Source organism: Vipera berus, assembly GCF_964194415.1.
Source record: "Vipera berus genome assembly, chromosome: 1".
NCBI classification, from domain to species: domain Eukaryota; kingdom Metazoa; phylum Chordata; class Lepidosauria; order Squamata; family Viperidae; genus Vipera; species Vipera berus.
In genome coordinates, this window is record NC_138202.1 from 170,072,759 (window position 1) to 170,098,541 (window position 25,783).

Consider the following 25,783-nt stretch of genomic DNA (forward strand, 5'->3'; position numbering starts at 1 on the left):
ACCTTTTCTGGATGGAACCTTGTAGGATAGGCAAGGAGGGTTGTATGACATGTGTGAGTTCCGGCACCTTTTTCTTTTACAAAAAAAGCACTGGGGAAGCTGTTAACTTATTTATTAATATGTGCTTTAATTGTGTAGTAATAATATTTCGAAACACTTAATATTTAAGATGATAAATGAAAATGTAAATAGCAGGCCTTCTTTCCTAAAGGCATGGGTAAACATCCAGAGATGTCTATGTCTGCCAGCCAGATGTATTTTCCAAGGCAATGCCAATACTGTGTAATTTAGTTAAAAGAGGCTATCCCAAAAGTGTTGTCTATCTAGCTTGCACTGAAACGCAGTGTGGAACTACAAACTACAACTACTCTCTTCTGTCGGAACTACAAATGTAGTAGCCTAGAAATAGAAAGCTGAACTGCATTTGTTCTGCAATCCAGTTCCAGAGAGAACAAGTGACAAAGAGCCTGCTTGTTCCTTAAAACAGCGCTCTCTGGGTCCCTGGTTAAAATATGTCATCTGATGGGACCCAGGAAACATGCTTTCTCTGTTGCTACTCCTGCCCTCTGGAGCCTCTGAATTTGTCCCCCAGGCCTTGAGCGCACAACTAGATTATTATTCTGTATCACCATAATTTTATATAACTGCTGTTTGCCACCCAAAGTTGTTCTGAACTGGGCAGTCACAAGTCCAGTACATTAGAATAATTCAATGGACTTATTTTGGATGCGAGCAGGAAAACCACTTTTGCCATACGTTTGGAGAACTTTCCATACGAACATGAGCTGTAAATTCAGCTCCCTCCCTCCTTCCCAGTAGACAGGGTGCTTTGCAGAGAGATTTCACAGTTAGCTAAGAGCCTCACAATGGCTTCACGATTTGGTATGAAAATATTACCTGTATGATTCAGCCTCGGTCCTTTTGCTTTTATGTTACTGCAAACAAGTTCTAAGAATCAGAAGAGTCAGAAACAAAGATCATTTAAAGAAGCGTTTTTGTTGCCCATGCATGCCTCTTTCAATGATCTCTGTGTCTGGCTCTTCTGATTCTTAGAAATTGCTGAACGACAACTTCTGTTAATCTCTCAGAAGAAACTTTTTATTGACTAAACTGAGATGGAAAAGCCACAGAGCATCACATTTCCTGTTGTGCTTTACAGAGAAACAAGCGATAACACTTTACCAGTTTTGCAGCTGATCAAGCCCACTGTGTAGAGGGCCTCCAATGCAAGCAATTTGTTGCCGTCTCTTCCAGTCCAATAACTCTTCTATTAATATGTTATTCACCAAGGCATCAACCTCCCTTACTATTTGTGCCATTTTACTGAGAACTTCCTATAAAGGACAGGAGAGGTACCGTAGTTAGAGTAAGAGAGAATTCATAAATGGGGAAACAGCGATCTGATTTGTATAACAACCTAAGCTGTGTTCTTCTTCAGCTTAATCTATACACATGGTTTGCTGTTGGTTAATTTATCACCATCTAGCATCAGAGCAGTGGCTAGTTTAAGAAACCCATTTGTCTTCCAAGAAAGCAGCCCCAGTATAGGAGCAGCCACAAAACCGAAGCTGCTTCTGTAGCATTGCTTCTGTGTCTTTAACTTTATTTTAAAGTTTTAACTACTACTGCTTTGAAAGGAGACACATGCAGGGAAGGACGAGCCACTTAGACTTCCACAGACCTGTATGTGATGCCCCCCCCCATCCCAAGTAGGAACATGAAGGATCTTTTTTGTTACCAAATAAAAAACAAGGCAGTGAGAAAGTGCTGCCCAGTCAGATCATTCACAACAAACATTGCTGAGATACTACTAGCTGTATCCAGTCATTTGCATGGCTCTCACCTTAGTGGTCTTCAAAAACTCCAGCCTTGGGTTAGGGTGATGAATAGGGTGGTTATTTTGCTCCTTTGGCTGGGGGAACAGAGTTGGTTGGGTTTCCCCCCCCCCGCCCCAAGATAACACCATCTTCTCAAGTTTTATTTTGAGGTTTTAACTTGCCAAATTGTATTGCGTACAACTTATTTCTTGAGTATCTTGATTCCCACGACTTAACCTTTTGACACAACAGACTGCCAGCTGCAACTGACATTCTCATTTACCAAGTATTTTGTTCAGCAACGTTGGAAGTAAGAAAGAGCAAGTAACATTTTCTTTGTAACGTCTAAAATTGACTGCTATGTATATTAAATGTTTGAAATGAACATCCACATACCGTACATTTTAAAATACACATACATTTTGAAAAAATCTTTAGCCTGAACAAAATCTCAGTCTAATCTTTCAAAGCAAATATACATTGAAGATTTCAAAAGAATGATGATATTGGCATTGCTAAACAAAACATTTGGGAAAAATAAAATATTTGGGAAACCTTCTGTTAAAAGTAACTAGCACTCCAGCATTAGGCTGTTGAAATTCAGCAGCAAAAATTGTCCCTTTTCTTTTTGAGTTTAAGCAATGGAAGAGGTAAGTTAGGCTCTAAAGAGATCACCTTATCTATTTTCTACAAAAAAAATCCCTTCCCCATCCTTGAAAATATTTTCAACCAAGCCAAAAAAAAATAAATTACAGCTTTGCCCACTGTAGCAATATGACCTCATCTTCACTGAAACCTTCTGAAGCCTTTGAAGACCAAAAATAATTTTAGGAAAGGACAGCCCCAACCAAAAAAAGTTTGACTTTTGCTTCTGAAGTGTCTAGTAATTCTATACCTTTTAAACCATACAATTACTCTGTGTAGCAATTAAACATTCAATGTATGTGTTCTTGTCCAAGATTTGCTGTATTATAGCTATCAAATAGCAATACAGTATATTGTAATATACAGTATATGTATATTTAAATCAGTGTTTCTCGATTTTGGCAAATTTAAGATGGGCGGGACTTCAACTTCCAAGACTAGCTGGGAAAATCCGAGAAAGTCCACCCATCTTAAATCTATCCTTCTGAAACTTGCCAAGGTTGAGAAAAACCAGTCAAAATATTAAGATGACTGGAGCAGTTATTAGATGTAAATAAATTAGGCCTTGCTTCAGTGTTGTGTGGAGATTTCTGCTATCTCCTCCCTCCCTCCCCTGTTCCTCTGTGAGAAAATTTGAGCATTCTCAGTTTTTACTGAGAAGTCGCCCAGAGATAAATTAATGAAAAACCAACAAGAAGTTCTGAAAAACATGGCCCAATTTTAAGAACTAAGTGTATTGGCTTTTTTTGTGTAAATTTGGAATTACCGGTACTTTTTAATTTGTAAGTAGAAAAAAAAGACCTTCCATAATGACTTTAAGCTCAACGAAGTATATAAATGACAAACAATTGAACCAACCTTTCTCTTGTAGTCTATGGTATTGAGCATTTCCTGCAACAACAGCATCTCCTGCTTCATGACAGGACTGTTTTTGTCATTCTGTTCTAAAAGGAGATATGTAGAATATGTATGAAGCATAAGACCGGGGAAACCAGTCAAAACAGTATGTGCAAGTAATTTTAAGGCAGCGTGTTTTCATTTTTTTTCCTACTGCACTATTACTTTGCCTGCAACCAATGTTAGATAAACATAAACCTGTATCACCCATTAAGTTTATAAATACATTATGGTATGCTATCTTAATATATTATGCCTTACTTTGTCTACGTATGTTTTTGAAAAGAGAGTGAACATTAACCAAAATCGATACCCTGTCAGTGTTCTGAATATTTTGTCTAGTTCTTTTAGATTTTAAAACTAAATGCCTTTTTTCCAATAATAACCAGCCAACAACTATCATTTGATCTGTAAGCTCTGCCTCTTTTCCTCAGTGATGAATAAACCCAGGTTGGAGAGGACAATTTTGAACAAGTCATTAACAAGAAGATTGTTAAAGATCTCTTCTGTCCAAAGTTCTTTTTCTCTCATAGCTGAATTTTTGAAGGAACAAACCTATTATGATTCTCCTGGGCTGTATGCATTTTGGAGTATGCAAATATGGAAAGTTTATCTCTAGTTCTAAATGGGGTGACTCAGAGAAATGAACCCATTGCTGTTTATCGCTAACCATTTGTTAACCTTAAACCATCCAGAGTAAAAGACGAATTACATGGAACTCTTAAATAACCCTGAATTTTCCTGCCATTTTATTTAAATTTAAAAAAAAGCTTAGGACTGTTACAGCTAGAAATTCATTTTCATTTCTAGCCATTTGTGAACACAACCTGTAATCTTTTATATTAGAGCAGTATGTAACTGCTGTTAATACATAAATAAAGAATCCCATTAAAAACAAATTAATTAAGAATCTTCTTTCCCCTATTGGTCTGACTGCTGGAACTCATTTAAATTAAAAAAATAAGGAATTACACATACAAAATATTATAGCCACAATGTGACTTAAAACATTAAAGTGATAGAAAATGAAGGTGTATCTTCATACATAAATACATACCACTAATCTCAGGGATACTTGAGAGCCTTGGTGGAGCAGTGGGCTAATGCCTCCTTAAGTAACACCAGCTGCCTGCAATTAGTGCAGGTTCGCATCCCACCAGGCTCAGGGTTGACTCAGCCTTCCATCCTTCCCAGGTAGGTAAAATGAGGACCCAGATTGTTGGGGGCAATTAAGCTGACTTTGTAATAATGCCGCTGGGGTGTGTGTGAAAGCCCTAATAAGCAGGCATATACATAGAATGAAGGCTACTGCTAAGCTTGTAAGCCGCCCTGAGTCTTCGGAGAAGGGCGGGATATAAATGGAATTAAAATAAAATAAAAAAAATACTTATCTCCAGATTAAAATGCAGAGGGGCACAATTTTAGCTGGACTAATATTTTTCTGGATGTAGAATGCATTAAGCTAAAATGTTAGGCATATTTTACTGGGAATTTATTTTGCAGGAAGTATGCATCAATAGTAGTCTGAGTCTTAATCAAAGCCTGCCCCTCACTCCAAAAAGAAGACAGTGAAAATTTCAATGAAAACCTATAGCCTAGGTATAGAACTAACAGCCAATTTTTAAACACATGCAAGTTTGAAAACCAGCATTTTTCCTTCATAGCTTACCTATGTTGCATATAGTTTTAAATCTGAAGTCAAACTCCTCTTGCAAATCTTCTAAATATTTGATGTCTTGTTCTGTCAGCTGTTTTCAGATTAAATGCATTGAGTAGTAAGTGGATCTAATATAGTCCATAGCTTTAAGCAGACAATAATAACATTCCTAAGAAGCTTGAGTTTCTCTGAAATGGAATGGAAATGCTACAATTGCTATCTTCTTCCTTAGTGGGAAAAGTAGCTGGGATTACAAATCATACTAAACCAAAAAGTGGATTGATTTTTACCCAACCAAGCAATTTTAGTTTATTCAGCAAAACACTGTAAATGGTACCTTATCACACTAAGTGTATCATGCTGTATCACATGCTGTAGATATATAGTGCATCTATGCATGTCTATTCAGAAGCAAGTTCCAATTTGTTCACTGGTGCTTATGCTTAGATAAGCGTGCACAGAACTGCAGTCTTAAATTTCTCTTTTGTTTTTAATCAAACAGTACAGCTCATAGGACAAAAAGTTAGTTTCAGTGAGAGGAGATCAGCTGAATTCAAGAGGGCAATACTATGTACTTAAAAGGATTTTTGCAGGGGTTCATAATTCCAAAGAAGCCTTCCCTGCCTTGGATTAATTTGCCAGCTTCCAAGAGTATCAGTGAAACAGAATTAGTGGACAGCATTCTCAAGTACTGGGATATAGCTGCAAAGAAACCTTCTACCCCTGATAAATTAACAATAACAATTTTCAGGTCAGAGCTCTGAATGGGGACATCTCAATGAGTTATGCCTCACCTGTACTGTACCACAAAAGGGCAACAGTCCAATTTCCATCATATATCATTTCATTCTTCTGTACCTCTGGATCTAGTTTCAAATTACCATCAAACCTAACCCATATAAAAATAATTGGCACCCCTATAGGTAATCCTCAACTCACAGTAATGCAGCCCAAATTTCAGTCCTAAGTCATGATGGTCATAAGTTGAGGCACCCTTATGACCAACCTGATTTTACAATCTTTTTTGCAATGGTTGTTAAGCAAATGAAGTGGTTGTTTTTTGCTGGAAACTGGGCGACCGCAGGGTGTGTGTTCCACTGTCGGAACTCCAGAACTGGGTTGTAAATACCATTTTTTGGGGGGTGGGGTGGGGTTCATTGTAACTTTGAACAGTTGTTAAGAGTGGATTACTTGTATGTGAGATCGTTGATATATCAAATATTAGATGTACAAACTAATAACTTGCCTGTGTACTGTTCTTAATTTCAGAACCCTTGAGCTCAATTTTTCTTTGCCTTTCTGAACCCAAGTAGTTTTGTAGTGACTTTTCTAGCGGTCCCTAGAAAAAGAATTTTGACAAATCAGTTTATTAATACTATCCCATTTAGCACAGATTATTTAATGACAAGTTTTAGTGAGAGGGAACGGATTAAATTCAATAAGGCCAATTAGCTTTTGGTAATAGTTCCCGTTTGTTCAGCTTTTTCAAAGGCAAAATATACATGTGGGAATCAAGTTACAAAAAATATTGCTGGTAAATGGAAATAACTGGACTGCCACAGGTATATTAATTGTGAGCTAAAAACAGCCCAAAGGAAAGTTTTAAAAGTGCATTCAGTGGCAAATCAAGATATGCTTAGTAACCTGAAACCTCTGCATAGTACAGAATTTATTTCAAAGGAAAAACATTAAAATGAAGAACATCAGTACATCTTCTCATCTCTCAACTTAAAAAAAGAAAAGGATACAGGGAAACTATTCCATGAAGCTTCAGTTGATCTACCACACGGGTGTCAAACTCAATTGCATCACGTGATGTATCACGATGTATCATGATGTTTTTTGCCTTTGCAAAGCCAGGGTGGGTGTGGGCCTGCGTGTGACGCTGCCAATTTGACACCCCTGATCTACCACGTAGATCTCTCTCGTTATTTGCCCAACTTTTCTATTTCCAGTTCCTCAGCATCCTTCTTGTACTGTGGTAACCACAACTGGACTCAGGTTTTTGATTAGTAATCTTTAGAAATAGAACTACCACAGGCTGCAGCTGAGATTGCATTGATTTATTTTTTTTTTTGGCAACTGCAACAGACTGCTGTCTCAGGCTCATTCTCAGATCCTTGTAGATTTTTCTCATAAGTACTATCGCTTTGTGTGTGGGGGGGGAAGGAAACGGGGGCATTCTTTTATAAGGCAAATCTTATATTTCTTACTACTGAACAGCATTTTTATGGGTTTAGGACCATTGTTCAAACCTAAAAAGATCCTTTTAAACTTGACCCAGTCTTCTAAAGTATGATTATATTGAAGCTTTGCAGATTTGATGGGCATTCCTTCTATCTCCTCCTCCTCCTCCTCCTCCTCCTCCTCCTCCTCCTCCAGGTCATCTTCACAAAAATTACCTGAACTGGCATACTGGCTGAAGCCAATACTCTTCTTTCTTCTCTTAAACAGTTTGAAATAACCAGTGCTATATGTAGAGGATTACTTTGATATTTTGCCTGAAAAACAAAGTTAAAGAAAAATAAGAAAGATCTAATCCATATCCTATAGCAGAAATTGGCCACATACAGTAGACCAGCCATGAAGTCATTAGAGAAAATTCAGGTCCATTCTTGATAAATATGTAATATATGTCATTGCATGCATGAAGTTAATTATATGAATCGTAGTCTCTCTCTGAATACTCATACTCTGTTTTATCATTTCTTTATTTTCCCCATTTCGTCTGCACTGTTTCTCTCAAACTTGTATTTGGTTCTCTAACAAAAGGTAGACAAGACATTCAGTATCTGAATTTTTCACTATCATTGTATCCACATGCTGCCAATACGTTTCTTACCCACTTAGTCTTTCATAAAAAGCTTACATGAAGCTCACAAGATATTAAATTCTTTAAGGCAGTACAGCTGGGCTATTTTACCAATAAACTTGGGTGATTGTTGTGTGCATCACTGAGAGGTTAATTTCTGGCTTTCGTTTAAATCTTTATATACTGATGTTCTTTTATCCTCTCTTTTCCTAACCTTCAATTCTACCAATTCTCCCATATCGGAATCTGACTTAATAGAAAGGACTTTGACCAGCACAAAATATCTTAATATAAGAACATAGATGGTGCTCTGTTGGATGGGATCCTTGATCCATCTAGTCAATCTGTCCTCATGGTGGCCAACCAATCATACAAGGAAGCCCTCTAGTCTCCCGGCACATGGCCTTCAAAGGCAGCCCTACTCCAATGGGATCTAGTAAGAAGGTTGATTCCCAGGAGGGAAGGGTGCCTTCCAGAGAAGTAAGAAGCAAATCAGTCCAGATATTGGGTGTGAGAGAAACAGAATGAAGAAGCCCTTTACTAACAGTTCGTATACTGTAGATGAGACAGTGGAGTTCCCAGTCTGGCAAAATTTTGTCTGTAAGTGTTAAAGAATAAAGAACTCAGCTTGGAAGATTTACCATGTTATCATTCTTGGTTTTGAGCTTGACACCTGCTGCCATCAAGGCTGACAGCTATTGATCCTCAGCAGAATAGAATGAATTACCCTCATATATTTAAGATTAAGGTTTATGGCTTTTAGTTTAGGTACAGCTTACTAACTTATGGAGGAGAAGTATAATGCTGAAAAAGATTCAGGCACACCAGAGAGAAGTTGGTTTTTGCACATCATGGTCAATACACACATAGCTGAATATATAATTTGAGTAAAAATCTTAACTCTGTAACCCTTTGTCTGTAACAAAGCCATGCTGCTCTTTCCAAATTTTGCTCATTGTCATTTCATACCCTTTTGATCAGAATTCTACCAAACACCTTCTCGGTTAATAAACAAATTCCTCCTGTAATTTTGGGTGTTTGTTTTTGCAATCTGTCTGAAATCTTCTGCAGCCTTTGTATAGGGGAACAATAATGGCCTTTTTCAAATTGTCAGGCAAAGTTAATCTTCACACACATTAAAAAAAATTCATATCCACTCCATAAACAAACCACATCCATATTGTAATATTTCTGTGGCTACACTACAACTCACTCTTTTTTCAATATTCTATCATCATTTATTACTTTCTTTTTATCAGGCTTTGACTTGGTCACTGACATTTATTGCATAGCATTCATTCCAATTTCACAGTGCAATGCACATTTATAGTTTATATAATGGATACGTGCAGTATATACTCTATCAATAATGAAGACTGCGTAGTTTATATCAGAAAGTACTGCATGTTTGCAGCTTCTTTTACATTTCAAAATGTAAATCTGCAGGAGATTTCTTTGCAATTCTTTTTTAAACTCACCTGAAGAACTCTTCTGACTTTCTTTAGGTTATGTATCAAAAGGAGATTCTTCTCCTGAGAAACACGCTCTAAATGCTCATCCAGTTTTATGAATAAGTTATGCAACAGCATTGCTGCTGTGGACTCATTGCTATAGGCAGATTCCCTTTGCAACAGGAAATAAATAAGAAAAATATACATATATCAAAAATAGTACTGTTTTCAAAATCATTTGTTCAAGAGAAATATTAGGCACTAAATGGGAGGCCAACAAATTGGTTATACAAATTCTGTTTTTAATCTAAAAAAAATATTCTGTATATAATGTAAATTATATACAGAATATTATTATAATATTATAAAGTTAAAATAAAATAAAATAATGTAGATATAGGATTGAAAGAGCTAATAAAATTCTCAGTTTGCTTTTTAAAAATTTGTACACATATATATTTTCAATTTGTATGTAATATGTAGTCCTAACATTAAAATAGAAAACTGATAAACTGCTTATGAAAATTAACATCTGACCATAAATGTCAGAATATTATCAATATATTGATTTCTGTCTGTGTAGGAGTGAAGAAAGGATGGAGAATTAATTTAAAATTAATCATTAGAATTAATAATTGCTCATATGTACTATCTAGAGTTTTGAATCTGGATACAGCTGTGTTGACAAAAAGAAGTACTCTACACTTCCTCTAAAAACAATTCTCAGGGTGCATTTTATAAACCAAAATATTTTATAGTTTGACATGTTTATTTCCATATATCTTTCAGTATCAAAGACTAATCATAATAGAATGATTATTTCAAACATTAAATGGGTTAATATATTCACTGAACTTTCTTTGTAGGTAACAAAATGGCTATAACAATGACAAAAATATAGAAAGAGAGGGAACATTAATTCATAAAGATATGGTCATATTTTATTATATACTTTCCAAATTATGCTTGATGGGAGCAAGTTTATGGAATATGAAATTATGTAAAATTATTGTACTATTAATTTGGTAGGTTTTGAACTATTTGTTAAGTCTATTGAAAGTTTACTCGTTTAATGCTGCTTAAACATGTACACCCACAGATTGTGATGCAAAACAATATTTTATTTTCACTTGGATAATAAAATAACTGTATTCCCAAGAAGCGGGGTGGTGGTGTCTGCCCAGGAAGCTATATTTGTATATAACAGAGCTTCTCAAACTTGGCAGCTTGAAGATGTGTGGACCTCAACTCCCAGAATTCCTAACTGGCAAGTTGTGGAATTCTGACTGAGGAATTCTGGGCATTGAAGTCCACACATCTTCAAGTTGACAAAGTTGAGAAACATTCAACAGTAAATATAATGCAAACTATATCTACCTATTCAGCAGTGCCCTAATATTCAAGGCAGAAAAGGAAGAAAAAAAATCCAAACTTACCAGTCCTGGCTTTCGATCCACTGTGCTAAAAGATGTCGAATTTCCATGGGAAAGATGTCATCGTAAATCTGGTCTATTTGCTCTAAAAAACAGGGGTCCAACTGCTGCACTTGATTCCACTGAGACATGCTAAAAAGAAATAGGCTTGCTTTTTTGAGATAAGAAAGATGATATCTTTCGAATATGTTGGATTGCAATTTCCAGAATAGCTGCCCAGTATGATTTTGCAAAATTGCCAGGTAAGAAAAATTCAGAGAGGACTTAACAGCTACTCTCCTTTTCAGACAAATGAAAGTTGCTGGTTAGAGGTAAACCATATATGCAAAGTTTGAAGGATATAGTTATTTCATATTTTGTCCCAGTTTCCTTTGTATTAAGGAAATTATATTGTTGAATGAACATAGTTTATCACTTTGAAAGTAAGAAATGTATTAATTACTAAGATAATTTCATACGTTATCCAATTTTGGCACTGTAAATATTATGGCTATAGTCTGACAGACAGTAACAGTCTATTGGCCCTGCTTAAAATCTCTACTTTTGGCATAGTGGTTAGAATGCAGTATTGCAGGCTAATTCTGCCAACTGCCAGCAGTTCGATCCTGACCAGCTCAAGGTTGACTCACACTTTCATCCTTCTGAGGCCGGTAAAATGAGGACCAAGGCTGTTGGGGGCAATATGCTGACTCTGTAAATCACTTAAAGAGTGCTGTAAAACACTATGGAGAGGTATATAAATCTAAGTGCTACTGCTATTGCTACTTATATCTGTGTGTGCTATTCCAATACTTCAAAACGTGGTGCAGGTTGGGAGTTATGCTTTCTTTCCCCCTCTTTTTCTCGAAGAAAAAAAATGTACTGTAGTATACAATTCCTGAAGCATCAGCAGTAGAAAAATAGAGAAGATTGTTTCTAAAGCACACTTGGGAGTCCTGTTGCTGAAATCCCATATTTAGTATTGGAAGACAATACTTGTTATTAGCCAGAATGTTAACAAAATCCAGTTGACATTGCTTTATTATCCCTATACACCACCTGGCTGCTGCACGTGAGAACAAACAAGGGCATATTGTAAAGAAAGAGGTATGACCATTGATTTTGACAGAGGACATCTGCCCTTTGCGTGGTGCAATTCTATTTTCTCGATTTTATTTTAAAAAATGCTTTCTATTTCTTATTATAATACCTTTACAATTCTGCTAATGCAGAATATTTATTCATTTAAACTATCTGTCTAAGATATTGACATGACTCTCACTTAAAATACTACTCAAAAGACAGATTTCAAAAAGCAATAAAATAAAGGAACAACATTCAGAAATATTAATTTGGGGGGGGGAAGGTGTGCCTTGGAGTCAGTGTTGACTCCAGGCGACTGCTGGGACTTGTCTTTCTTGACAAAATTTCAGAAATAGTTTGCCGTCGTCTCCTTTCTAGGGCTGAAAAAGGGACTGGCCCAAGGTCTGGCTTTGTGCCTTATGTAGGACTAGAACTCACGGTCTCTTGATATCTAGCCTGATCCCTTAACCACTTACCAAACTGGCTCTTTGTTATTGATTTTAACCATTTTAAATGCAGTTCTCGATAAATACAGAAAGGAAACTGAGGATCACAGAATCTCAAGAGTTGGAAGTGCAGTGGATGATGCTGATAGGTACCAGGATGATCTGGCCTCTAGGGATCACCAGATTGTGACACCAACTAGAGTAGACAATCAGTGAAGTATATCAGATTTCATACTCAGGAAAACTGCCATGGAACAGCTGGACAGATCATAACCCTCAACCCATCAGCAACCAGATCACTGATGAGGTCTGTCAGACTATCTCCATGGTCAAAACTGTGTTGGGAAAAGAGGGAAAAAGCTATTTTTAAACCTGGAACAGCAAAAGATGGCTTTAAGCTTCCTCTGGTATTGGCTAGCAATAGCAATAGCACTTAGATTTATATACCGCTTCACAGTGCTTTACAGCCCTCTCTAAGCAGTTTACAGAGTCAGCATATTGCCCCCAGCAATCTGGGTCCTTTACTGACCTCGGAAGGATGGAAGGCTGAGTCAACCTTGAGCCTGGTGAGATTCAAACTGCCAAACTGCTGGCAATCGGCAGACAGGAGAATTAGCCTGCAGTACTGCATTCTAACCACTGCGCCACCACGGCTAGGCACGACATGAAGGCAACATCATGAGGACATGACATGAAAAAAAAGACTGTTTGGGCATGCTTGTGCTGTGATTAGATGCAACTGAAGAAACACCCACTCTTCTTGGTCCCAACTAAATGGACGTTAAGATGATAATGATTTAAATGGCAAATTGATACAGCAAGTAATAGCTGTTCAAAGTCCTGGGTCTAAAGCATTCATGGTCTATAATGCAATCACCCAAGATTGAATTTCTTTTGTTAATAAATTGGGTGCCAATGCAGCTTTTCAAACAGAAAACTGATAAGCTCCACGTGCACTGGATTCGGGATAAACTTGAGTTTTCAAATAGCCTTTAAAGTAAGCTTTATGGGCAGAGCATTGAAGTAATCCAGGTGTGCTGTAATTAAAACATAATCTGAGCTGAGAAGCCATGAAGTATGTAAGAACTATATCTATAAGTGGAATGTTTGAGAGTGAATGGAATACTACAATAAAAGATTTCTTCAAACAACAGTTTTATCCCAGATTCTATCATGCAGGAAACACCTTTTTCTACAATGAGATTCCACTCGGTTTGTCCACTACTAGCTGCTCCCATTAAATAGGAGGAGCAAGAGTCAAACGCACACATAGCTGACATCTTATCTCCAAAACCCTTCAAGCTACCTAAGCTAAAATTCATCCAATTTAACTGGACAATTAGGAGCTAAACATGTACTGCCTAATATTATTCTTATAGTAGCATCCAAATCAAATTGGAAAGGAAGGCTTTAGAAACTGGCCATAACAAGATGCTAAGCACAGGCCAATACTGCTAGCTTGCATGGAATAATTCCTGTGCTAACAGAGAAATAAACTTTTTTGCCACTTCACTGAACAGACTCTATCTAATATGTATTTGATTATATTCATCCCAACTTTTCCAGCTCTATGACTCTAGCCATTTCACTTCCTAACATCAAACGTTGACTAAGATTTCAGTAAAACAAATGGCAACAGAAGACACAGACGATTCCAAAAGTTATTAGCCATTTTGGATGGATCAGCCTCCCAGAGTAGACCATCCTGCCTCTGGAAATACCACAAAGCCTAAACCAGGGGTCTTCAAACTTGGCCCTTTTATGACTTGTGGACTTCAACTCCCAGAATTCCTCAGCCAGGCTGGCTGAGGAATTCTGGAAGTTGAAGTCCACAAGTCATAAAAGGGCCAAATTTGAAGACCCCTGGCCTAAACGTTACTAGGATGCTTTCAGATGAAAAACACAGATAATATAGAGTTATTCCTAATTTTATTTCTTAATAGTTTTTCTTTCAGAGGAAGAAATGGTGGATTGAATATAACTTTGTGAAAAGTGGAGCCAATACTTCAACGAAGATTGAAGATGGGATATGGAAAGAAGATACCATTTGTTGTATTCTAAAAGGAAATGATAAGTTACTAAAATTGTTTATACTTCTTGTGATGAAGGTTGGAAGTTATTTCTTTTCTGTCTCTTTAAATGTTTTGCATTTAATAGGAATTCTGTGAAAGTTTCCTATCCCTTGCAGCTGTATGCTCTTTCCCAAAATTTGTAAGATTTGGGACAATTCTCCAATCACTCTAGGGGAAAAGCACATAGCTGCAAGGGATAGGAAAGTTTCACAGAATTTCCATTAAATGCATGTTTATATTTGACACCCATATTCTGCAATTTATTTTAGGTCTGTGAACATAGGTAATTTGGTTCTTACTGATACAGTATTGAACAGAGCAATAATCCACTGCAGCATTTGAGGGACTCTCAATTTGCTGTTTGGGCTAACAGAATCATTATATGGAATAACATAGTAGGGCTATCGTAATTCATTGTGATTACAAGTTCATTGTGTCATTAGAAGATAATTGTGATTACAAATTTCATGGTTCAGCAAGGAGTTTAAAACCTAAAATGAAAAAGTTGCTTTAAGCTTAATATTTTAATAAGAGTACTTATAGAAATGCTGGATGAGTCTGTATCATCTCTCTCACACACACGCACACACATACACACAATCTACAAAGAATAATGTTGAACTCAGAAAAGAACTACAGTATTATCTGTAAGAAAATGTGTGCAAAGTATTGGCCAACCAATAAAAATGCAATTATGAACACGTTTACTAACCATGACCAACTAAAAACTGCATATGTTACTGTGCATAAAATCACATAAAATATTTGATATGTCCTCTGCAAAAGTAAATCATACTATACAGAAATAAACTCTACAAAAGTCAGTGGGATTTAATCCCAGAGAAGCATACAGAGAATTAGAGTCTTAGTTTTGTTTATTATATATTTAATATGTTTGTTTTATAGTACTCTGCAAAATACAATTGTATTGCAAGGAGAAGCTTGATGTTTTTCTAAATGAATCATTTTGATTATAGCATAACCTATAGTGAAACAAGCCATCCACAAAACATCTGTGATTATAATATGCAACTCCATTAAACTATGCACTCAAATGGTTTTTGCCTAGATTAGGAGATAATCTTGCAACTTTAGTTTTAAAAGTACCAGGACTCCATTAACAACTACCAGTATCACTCAGAATGTGGCATCTCATGAAAGAAAGCACAACTCAGCAAACAACGCAAAACAGCCTTTGACCGCATTAACAAAAGCACTGCATTAAAATTGGTGTGTATGTGTGCCTTCAAGCATTTTTCTTATTCCAAGTCATATTCTGACTTTTGGTGACTGCCAAGACTAGTCCCTATAGGTTTATTGGCAAGATTTGCAGAAGTGGCTTGTCACTGCCTCCTTCTATGATTGAGAGAGAAACTGGACCAAGTTCACAGAGTTGGCTTCCTGCCAAAGGAAGGCAGAACTAGAACTCACCATCTCCTGGTTTTTAGTCTGATGCCTTAACCCAGTGATGGCGAACCTTTTAGACACTGAGTGCCCCAAAACCGGCCCACCCCCTGCCCCACTCCCTGCCTGGCCGCAGGGCTACCTACCGCCTCCACGGCCCACCGCAGATCACCCACGCGGCCCTGCAGTGCTATGTTGGCCACGCCCTCCAGCCGCACCCCGCGGCATCATCTGTGCACAACAGTGCGTGAGGGAAGAGTCTTGTCCCTGCTGCTTGGCTGCCATGTCCTTGGCTGCGCTGCTCCGTGCGGGCGATGCCCAGGGGCGACTTTCCTCCGGGGGGGGGCTGCTGGTGAGGAAGGGGCTGCGGGGGAGGCGGGGCTGGGGCAATGGTGCAGGTGCCCACAGAGAGGGTTCTGAGTGCCACCTCTGGCATGCGTGCCATAGGTTCAGCACCACTGCCTTAACCATTACACCAACCTAGCTCTCACTGCATCAAAATTATTACAGTCAGGGCTTTTTTTCTCATAGAACGCTCAGAACGGAGTTCTGGCACCTTTTTTGGATGGAACCTTGTAGGGTAGGCAAGGCAGGTTGTGAGTTCCGGCACCTTTTTGTTTTACAAAAAAAGCACTGATTACAGTGTAGTAATTCTGTGTACTCTACACTAGTTAGACCACGCTTAAAATATTGCTTCCAGTACTGGGGTCCACAGGTTAAAAAGGAACTTAAAGAAACGGGAGTGGATTCAAATGAGAGATATCAAGAGGTAAGAGGTTTGAAAACAAAGTTCTATGAGACACAGTTAAAAGAACTACAGGTTTAGCTTGTAAAAAAAAATATGAGAGGAGAGATGAGTGGAGTCTATAAGTATTTAAAAGGCTGTTCCTGTGCAAAACAGGGTGGACTTGTTCTCTGTCGCAACAAAGCACAGGACAGAGTCGAATGAGTTGAAATTAAATGAAATAATTAATAATGAAATAATAATTAAATTAAATTATTAAATATTAATTAAATAAAATATATAAAAAGAAGGCTGAAGATTAGGAGAAACCTCTTGATAGGAAGAGCTGCTCTGCAATGAATCCGTCTGTCGAAAATAGTGGTGCTACCCTCTTACTGAACGTTTTAGAAAATGGATTACAGTAGATAAAATGTTTATGGAGATTCTCAGACATCCAGGCCACCGTTGTCCCAAAGATGCTTTTTTCACGAGGCAACTGGACTTTTTGCCTCCTGAAAAAAGCACCTTTGGGCTGACACCTTTGGCCTTACAGTAGATAGTCACCTGTTTGGGGGAGGGGGGGATGATTTCATGGATTCCTGCATTTAGCTGAGGTTGGGCCAGATAATGCATAAGAACCCTTTTAATTCAGGCCCTCTGTCATTCGATCCTCTAATAGTATCACATTAGATCTGGCATCTCTTAGACTTAGCCCTAGCATGGGCTAAGCTAACTCTAGAGGGTGGCGATTTAAAATCGCCAGAAGTCCCGCCAACTGTTCTATGGAGTTTATTCCCAAGGCCAGGCTTAGGCAACCTTGGCTCTTTTATAACTTCCTGGCTCAGGAATTCTGGGAGTTGAAGTCCACGAGTCATAAAAGACCCAAGGTTGCCTACCCCTTGCCCAAGGCACACCCCAAGCTTAAGTAGACATTAAATGTGCTATCTATAATTATTTCTGAACGATCACGTCTAGGATTGCACTACAAACTACCTGACGCTGATTTTTTTTTTAAAAAAAACCGGAGATTAAAAAACGGTCCAGGGCAGAACAAATGATCTTGCGGAACATTTAAAGCAGGGGTCTTCAAACTTGGCCCTTTTATGACTTGTGGACTTCAACTCCCAGAATTCCTCAGCCAGCGTGCCTGGCTGAGGAATTCTGGGAGTTGAAGTCCACAAGTCATAAAAGGGCCAAGTTTGAAGACCCCTGATTTAAAGCCTCGACCGAAAGCTGATTTTAGTGCGGGGATTTTGCAGGGCTCGGTACAACTGAACCGAGGCGTGCGCCTTTTTCTTCCAGCCGTGGGCTTGGTTTGGCTTCATCCCGAGATGCCGCCTTCTACTAATGGCAGATTTCCCACCCCCACCCCCACCCCCCCATCCCCATTACACATAAACACACATATACACCCCCCTCCCGCCTCCCCTGCTTTACCTGGGGAATGAACTCGGCTGCCCCGACTGCCCCAGGCGGCGCGCTCCCCAAGGGATGGTTAGAAAGCCTCCGATCTTTCGATCCTCCCGGCCCCCCCTTTTGGCTCCCTCGCGGCTGCAGGTGCGAAGCGACGCCGCCCCGCCGCAGAAGCTTCGGCTCTTCTTTTAAGGGTGGGCGCGCGCCCTCGGTTCGGGGAACTTGCTTGCGGGCGACGTCACCCGGGGAGGAAGCGCGAGGGAGGGAGGGAGGAGGCGGAGGAGAGCGCGCGCGAGGCGGGAGAAAAGTGGGGAGTTTCCCCCCCCCTCCCTTCGGGCCTTTTGCCAAAGTCTCTGCTTGTCTCGAAGCGCTACTTCCTCTGAAGGGGTTTTTTTTTCCTTTCTTTCTTTCTTTTTCCCCTCCTCTACCTCGCTTTTAAATGGGACATAATCTTATGCAGAATTGACTCGGGAGGCCGGTGTGTGGTGTAGTTCAGCGTTTCCCAACCTTAGGAACTTGAAGATGCGTGGACTTCAACTCCCAGAATTCCCCAGCCAGCTATGCTGGCTGGGGAATTCTGGGAGTTGAAGTCCACGCATCTTCAAGTTCCTAAGGTTGGGAAACGCTGGTGTAGTTGGTTCACGTAGTGTGGTGGGATGGAGGGTTTGTTGTCACTGTGTGTTGGGGGGAGAGAGCAGGGGGGGGGAGGCTCAGCTAATCTCAATGTACACATGTTGTACTTTGGCAATAAAGGTTTATTATTATTATTTCTTCGCGCGCCCGCTCGCGCGGCGCCTGGGTTTTCTTCGAAGCAAGGGCGCGCTGGCAGATTTGACCTATGCTGACCCTAGGGAGAAAGCCCCACCGCCGTCCTCAAGCTTGCTCCTCCCCTCCCCGAGTTACATCCTCAGGAGGTTGCTGAAAGAGGTGCGAGGCGTGCTACTTTGGGGGTTCAGGTCTGCTCTGAAAATTGCAGCTCACCGCAGTGAGAAGCCCTCCCTTTCCCGGATAGCTAAGAGACTCTTTTTGTGGCTTACTGGGTGAGGGGAAAAATACTGGGCGGATAACCCTGAAGGACCTTCCCTCTTAAGGCACTTTGGGAAACTTCTCAAGACAAGCCGGAAACCAAATGATACCCCTTAGCCTTAGCGGCTCAGTGGACTGTCAGCTGAACTTTATGGACAAGATGTAAAAAGTACAGTTAGTGCTCAACGTAACAACCAGAACTGAGCCCATCATTGCAGTTGATAGGTTTAACCTGATTGTTAAGTGAATCTGGTGTCCCCATTGAGTTTGCTTGGTCAGAAGTTTATTTATTATTTATTTATTTATTTATTTATTTATTTATTTATTTATTTATTTATTTATTTATTTATTTATTTATTTATTTATTTATTTATTTATTTATTTATTTATTTATTTATTTGACTTATATCCCACCCTATCTCCCGAGGGACTCAGCGCGGCTAACAACAACAAAAATTAAAGGTCTCTGCACAGTAAATTAAAATTAAAAATTGAAATAAATTAAAGATTAGAGTTAAAATTGTAAACATAATTAAAATCCCTGTCAGTCCAGGTCAGCCAGGTGGAAAAGTAGTGTTTTGAGGCCGCGGCGAAAGGACTGGAGATCTTGGGCCATCCGAAGGTTGCAAAAGGTGTTTAGATGGCAAAGGTCATAAATATGAATCCTTGCCAAGCGTTTGAATTTTGATCGCACAATGGATGTTGCAAAGTGGTAACCGAGAAAAGCAATCGTTAGTCACATTTTTTAGTGCTGTTGTAACTTTGAAGGAGTCCGGCAAGGCTGTATACTGTCGCCCTGCCTATTTAACTTATATGCAGAGCACATCATGAGAAAGGCAGGGCTAGATGAATCAAAAGGTGGAATTAAGATTGCCGGAAGAAATATCAACAACCTAAGATACGCAGATGATACCACTCTAATGGCAGAAAGTGAAGAAGAACTAAAGAGCCTCTTGTTGCGGGTGAAGAAGGAGAGTGCAAAACTTGGGTTGAAACTTAACATTAAGAAAACCAAGATCATGGCATCTGGTCCTCTCAATTCCTGGCAAATAGATGGGGAAGAAATGGAGGTAGTGACAGATTTTATTTTCCTGGGCTCCAAGATCACTGCAGATGGGGACTGTAGCCAAGAAATTAAAAGACGCTTGCTCCTGGGGAGGAAAGCCATGGCAAATCTAGACAGCACACTAAAAAGCAGAGACATCACCCTGTCAACAAAAGTCCGTATAGTCAAGGCTATGGTCTTCCCAGTTGCAATGTATGGCAGTGAAAGTTGGACCATAAGAAAGGCTGAGTGCCAAAGAATTGAGGCCTTTGAACTATGGTGCTGGAGAAGACTCCTGTGAGTCCCTTGGACTGCAAGGCGATCAAACCGGTCAGTCCTAGAGGAGATCAATCCTGACTGCTCTTTAGAAGGCCAGATCCTGAAGCTAAAACTCAAATACTTTGGCCACCTAATGAGAAGGAAGGACTCACTGGAGAAGAGCCTAATGCTGGGAAAGATCGAGGGCAATAGAAGAAGGGGACGACAGAGAATGAGGTGGCTGGATGGAGTCACTGAAGCAGTAGGCGTGAGCTTAAATGGACTCCAGAAGATGGTAGAGGACAGGAAGGCCTGGAGGAATGTTGTCCATAGGGTCGCGATGGGTCGGACACGACTTCGCAGCTAACAACAACAAACTTTGAACAGTCCCTAAATGAACTTGTAATTTGAGGATTGTCAAGTCTTCATCAGCAAATTCTGTGTGACAGCATCTCTATAGCCTAGGACTAACTCCCTACAGTGCTTGGTAGGACTGTCTCTGGAAGAAGAACAGGGCTTAAAGTTTTCCTTTTCTATTTTTTCCACATTTTTGGCTTCAAAGGCAGAATGTTTGTTCAGTATAGGTAGTCCTCAACATACAACCACAACTGAGCCCAAAATTTCCACTGCTAAGCAAGGCAGTTGTTAACTGAGTTTTGCCCCATTTTACGACCGTTCTTACCACAGCAGTTAAGTGAATCACTGCAGTTGATAAGTTAGTAACCTGGTTGTTAAGTGAATCTGGCTTTCCTATTGACTTTGCTTGTCAGAAAGTCACAAAAAGTAATCACATGACCCCGAGACACTGTAACCGTCATAAATACATGCCAGTCACCAAGCGCCCAAATTTTGATCATGTGACCATGGGGATGTTGCAACTTTCATGTAAAAAAATTGTTGTAAGTCACTTTTTTCAGTGCTGTTGTAATTTTGGTCAGTCACTAAACAAATAGTGATAAGTCAAGGACTACTTACTATATAACTGTGTTGCTCTGGGCAATTTTGAAAGAAAAAACAAAGTAACTATAACTCTTAGTCCTAGTGTTGATATTCAAAACTGATTCTTACAGAGTTGAAATTTGGTACAGTATGTTATAGCTCAGGGACATCAAACTACATTGCATAATACGCAGTACAGACTTGGCCATTTTTCTTCTGTATTTTGTTTTGACATATTCCATGATAACACAATTCAGCATAATCATTTTGACATTGTGTGGTGATACGTTCTTTTAAAAATAATTTAGAAGTGTTATGATTCATTATGAACAGGGTCTCTTATGTTTTAAGTAGGAACACAAAAATGATTTTTGTTAATTTTTGTTATTTTTTTTCTAATTATTGCATACATTTAACCATAAGTCACACAAGAATAAAGATACAAAAAGCAGGATAAAAAAAATAAAGCTTAAGAAAAAATAATGTAAAGAGAAATAATACATTATTCCTTTTGTATCCCTTCCATTTTCCCCAAGTACTGTTACTTAAACACTGGCTTTAACATTAAACACTGAAGATTATTGCTTATATCTATTTAAATTGCTTCTGTTATTTTTAGTTAGTCTCTTAACTCTTTTCCTAACAAACATATTCCCAACATCTAAATTTGCCTTGTGGTTTAATGTATCAAATATAATGGAGCAATTCTTCCTTAATTAAACTTATGATTATATGCAGCTAATTTTGCTGCCTATTGTCAAATTGTGGTCTCCCACTCTTGTATTGTTGGCAAAGTTTTCTTTTTTCAATATGCATCTGATTTGTTCATGCCTCTGTCAGCATGTACCCTAGTACATTGTAATACTTTTGGTTTATGCTGCCTAGAATTATTCCTAATAAAAATATTTGTGGTTTGAATTCAGATTTTATTTTTTTTAAATCTGAATGTTTCAGTGTAGTTTCTTCCAATAATTCTGAGGTATTTTCGTACTACCATTAGATGTGATAAAATGTTCCTTGTTAATTTGCAGTTTCCAACATTTATTATTCTATAATGTGTACATCTTTGTAATCATTGATGGAATTATATATCATCTGTACAACATTTTGATCCAATTTTCCCTCAGATTATAGCTTGGAGTAAATTTTATAGATTTTTCCCATAGTTTTTCCCATTGTTCCATCGTAATTGATTTTTTGAGTTTTTACATCCATTTTATCATAAAAGTTTTTAATTTGTTCTATCTATCCCAATACGTGACCTTGATTCCATATGTTTCAAATTATGTCATCTTTTTCAAGGTCCCTCCTTTTTTTCTTAAGGTCGCTTTTTTATACTTCCAGCAATTTCTAAGAGAATTGCATCTTTCCTTATATGGGTCGTCTGATACCTGAGAGAAGAGGAGTGAGGGGTCTTGCAGATAGCCAGGATCAAGGCCTGTCCTCAGATTTTTGAACCAACAGAAAAATATGCCGCCATCGACTGTCCTGACCTCACTCCCAGTCTCTAATCTGAAAAAGGGTACTACTCTTATGTACTTATTGCAGATCAAATTATGGACCTGCTGGCTCCCTCACTTTGTTTCTCCTCCTATCTGATAATAGGAAAAAAAATAATTTTCCTAATGTAGAGTGAGTTGGGTTGGACAAGCGTAGGTGGTGGTTTAAAATGGCACATTTAGCCACCCTATCAAATTGTCCAATTAACAGATTGCAGCTACAGAGGGTGGCATGAGTGAAACATACCCTATGGTGCAATCCTGTCAGGCTTTTGAAGTAGTCCAAACAGGAAACCAAAATCATGAATACTAACATCAACTTTATTGTAAGGTTTCAGTATCTTGCAAGTCTGAAAGTATTTCCCCTCTCCCCTGCCTTTATTTTCTAGAGAACTAGGGAAGGTCCCTTCTGGGACATGTTCTCCACGCCCATTCCTTGTGAGCTGAGATTTCTCTCGTCAGACCATTGCTCTGACTGTGGCTCTTCTTGTCTCCCAAGGTTATTCTCAGAGCCCACCCTTCGTCTGCGCTTGTGACCAATTTACCATTTATGGTCATGAATCTAGTGCTCTAGAATGGTGGTCTATGGCTACTTTGAATGGTGAGTTAAGCCCTTATCAAGTTAAAGTGATGAAGGACTGCATGTGATAAAATCGGAGAGAGTGCCTCAATATAGCTCCTCCATGCCTGTGACCAATGAGCCAGACTATTTCTGAGGAGACGTCTAGCATTCTTAAACCCCTATTCCAAAACATATTGGCTTACAGGTAACAGGCGTGAAAGAGAAATAAAAGTAAAACAGAAGGGCAATAAAGAACAAGCTAAGCCTTCAACAAATGCTAGAATATTCTGTTGCACCAAGTGACCAAGAAACCCATTTTTGATCTTATGGCTGGTGAGTCCATTGAAAGGAATATGCAGTATGATGCCATTCACCCACTGAAGTACTAATAGTGTAAAATACTGTATAACCCTTACCAATTTAAAGAGTGCAAAACCTGTTTTACATCTACTGGTAACAGAACTAGCAACAACTGATGATGAACTGGCAGAGCCTAGCTCTGTTTCCCTCTTTGTAACAGAGGACTATCTATCTCTCAAGAAAGAGTTTAAAAACAGATCTAGTTCTCTTTTATAAAAATAGCAAACTCTTCTTTTATAAGGAATCTGTATAAGACCTGTAAGCACGAAGGAAAGCACTGATTGGGCATTACGCAGACTGGGGAGAAAAGGGAAAATCTATTTTAAAATGGGAACAGCTAAATACATCTTTAACCTGCCTCAGTTGTGGGTTGTGGATGAGAGAAAGGCAATAGCATAAGGAATAGAGGGGAAGTAGTTATAGGGGCATGGCTACACCAAAGTAGGTAACCTTCCGAAAGTGTTGCTCATAAGAGAGTTGGTCAAAGAATGAAAGAGAGATTAAATCACCAGAAGATCAGTGGTGTGGTGAGATGCCTAGATATCGTACCTGTTTCCTCACTAGAAAGTTTTGGATTGACAGGCTAATGTTCTCTTCACTTGGTGGCATTCTTAGTGAATATCAAGTTAATCCCAAATAAGGTAATACTCATCCATTGTATGATTTTCTACATCAAGACACATTGGGCAGATTGAGAAAAGAAATTTAACTGAGCTGGGTATCTTCACAGCCCCTATGCTAGTCGGCATGATGGGGACAGGACTGCAATATTCCAGGGCAATAGGGTAGACTGGAAGGAATAAAAGAATTCTGGAAGAAGATAAGGGAAAATCACTTCCTATTGTTGTCAGGAGAACAAACAGTCCTCCAGCAAAAGAGATTGTTTCTATCCTAGATGCCACATTTTAAGGAAGGTATAGCACTGACACACTGCAGCATCACCAGAAATGGCAGTTAGGAGTGGTGAGGGCTCTGCAAACAAAACAGTAAGAAGAATGGTAAAAGAAATGGGCATCTTCAGCCTGCAGCAAGATAAATTAAAGATGTGATAGGGTGATGGAAAACTGAAAGCTTACCGTGTGGAAGTTGGAAAACTATTGTTGTTGATTAATAAAGAAGCCAGATTAGAACCATTGAGAGCAGGTTTAATCAAAGAATAGAAGAAACTTTCCAACTTTTGTTTCAAGTATGTAAGCTAGAGCAGATGACCTCTAAGACCTTATGCATTCTGCTCTTCTCTTTTTCTCATGTAGGTTCTTTTTTGATTTGGGGAAGACAGTCATGTCCTGCCTACTTGTTTGTGTATCATTAATGACAGGCAAACTACTGCCTATTATAGTAGCAGTAATAACAATAATTTTATATGCTATGGCTTTAGGGCCAGTGCAAGCAAAACAATAAAACCCACAACATATTGTAAACCAGTTATCAATAATGTAACAGTATAATCAGTTTACAGACATTATCAAACCCCAGGACTACTCTAACAGACTACTGCTTCTTCTTATTGAAGCATGCAATATAAGACACCACATAGGTGATGATTTTATGTTATGAGAAATGAACTAAAGTCCAGGTAAAAAGATGAACTTCAAAGCCAGAAATTGAATTAAATGCATTTCATTTACAACTTTCAGTCACAAAAAAGTGGGAAAATTAAAAAGAGATATTGTACTGCTATCCCATCTGTTGCCAAAAGCTTTTCCTGTAGGTAATGTAAACAGAAAAACAATCCAAAGTTTTCTCAACAGTACCATCCCTTGAGCCAGCTGTTTACTTATAAAAAAATCCTCTGATCCCTCACTGGGTGTTGACCTTCCATCAGAAATACAGATGGAAAAAAACACCTGTACTCCTATGAGCTTCATTGCTCATAGTCTCCTGATATTGTTTTCAGTCTCTTTGTTATTATTTGTCCCAATGTGAAAGAGGAGAAAGAGGTAATAATCTTTGTCATATCTTTGATCTTTGCATCTAGGAGAAAACTTCCCTCAATATATTGTCTGGTCTACAAATTGATGGTTCTGTTCCTCTGAGAAGTGAGTCACCAATCACCAACACAGGCCTTTTATCCCTTTGATAAGTCTGAGCTACTTTTCTTTTTTGTCATTGGAACACTTGATGAAGACTCTTCTCCAGATTTCCACAAGCTTTCTTCCAGGGGAAGAAAGAATATCAATAAAACTGGGTTTCTGTAATTGTAATTGTTCAGTACTGTTGTGAGAATTGGTATCAGAATGATGCTTGAACAAAAAACTGCA

At 38.7% G+C, this 25,783-nt stretch overlaps 2 protein-coding genes across 3 annotated transcripts in view; one reads left to right on the plus strand and one right to left on the minus strand.

Moving 5' to 3' along the window:
- Window positions 1–18,271, minus strand: part of STAT4 (signal transducer and activator of transcription 4) — a 43,754-nt gene extending 25,483 nt beyond the window's left edge. For both annotated transcript variants that reach the window (XM_081322297.1, XM_081322296.1), the window contains exons 1-8: window positions 17,858–18,271; window positions 10,716–10,844; window positions 9,307–9,451; window positions 7,419–7,517; window positions 6,263–6,355; window positions 5,029–5,107; window positions 3,321–3,406; window positions 1,183–1,334 (exon numbers count right to left, since the gene is read on the minus strand). In XM_081322297.1, coding sequence (XP_081178423.1) covers window positions 1,183–1,334; window positions 3,321–3,406; window positions 5,029–5,107; window positions 6,263–6,355; window positions 7,419–7,517; window positions 9,307–9,451; window positions 10,716–10,843 — 782 coding nt within the window. In that variant the 5' untranslated portion in view covers window position 10,844; window positions 17,858–18,271. The remainder of the gene's footprint in view (window positions 1–1,182; window positions 1,335–3,320; window positions 3,407–5,028; window positions 5,108–6,262; window positions 6,356–7,418; window positions 7,518–9,306; window positions 9,452–10,715; window positions 10,845–17,857) is intronic.
- GLS (glutaminase) overlaps window positions 1–25,783 on the plus strand; it is a 348,826-nt gene that overhangs the window by 156,226 nt on the left and 166,817 nt on the right. The gene's annotated exons all lie outside the window — the stretch shown is intronic.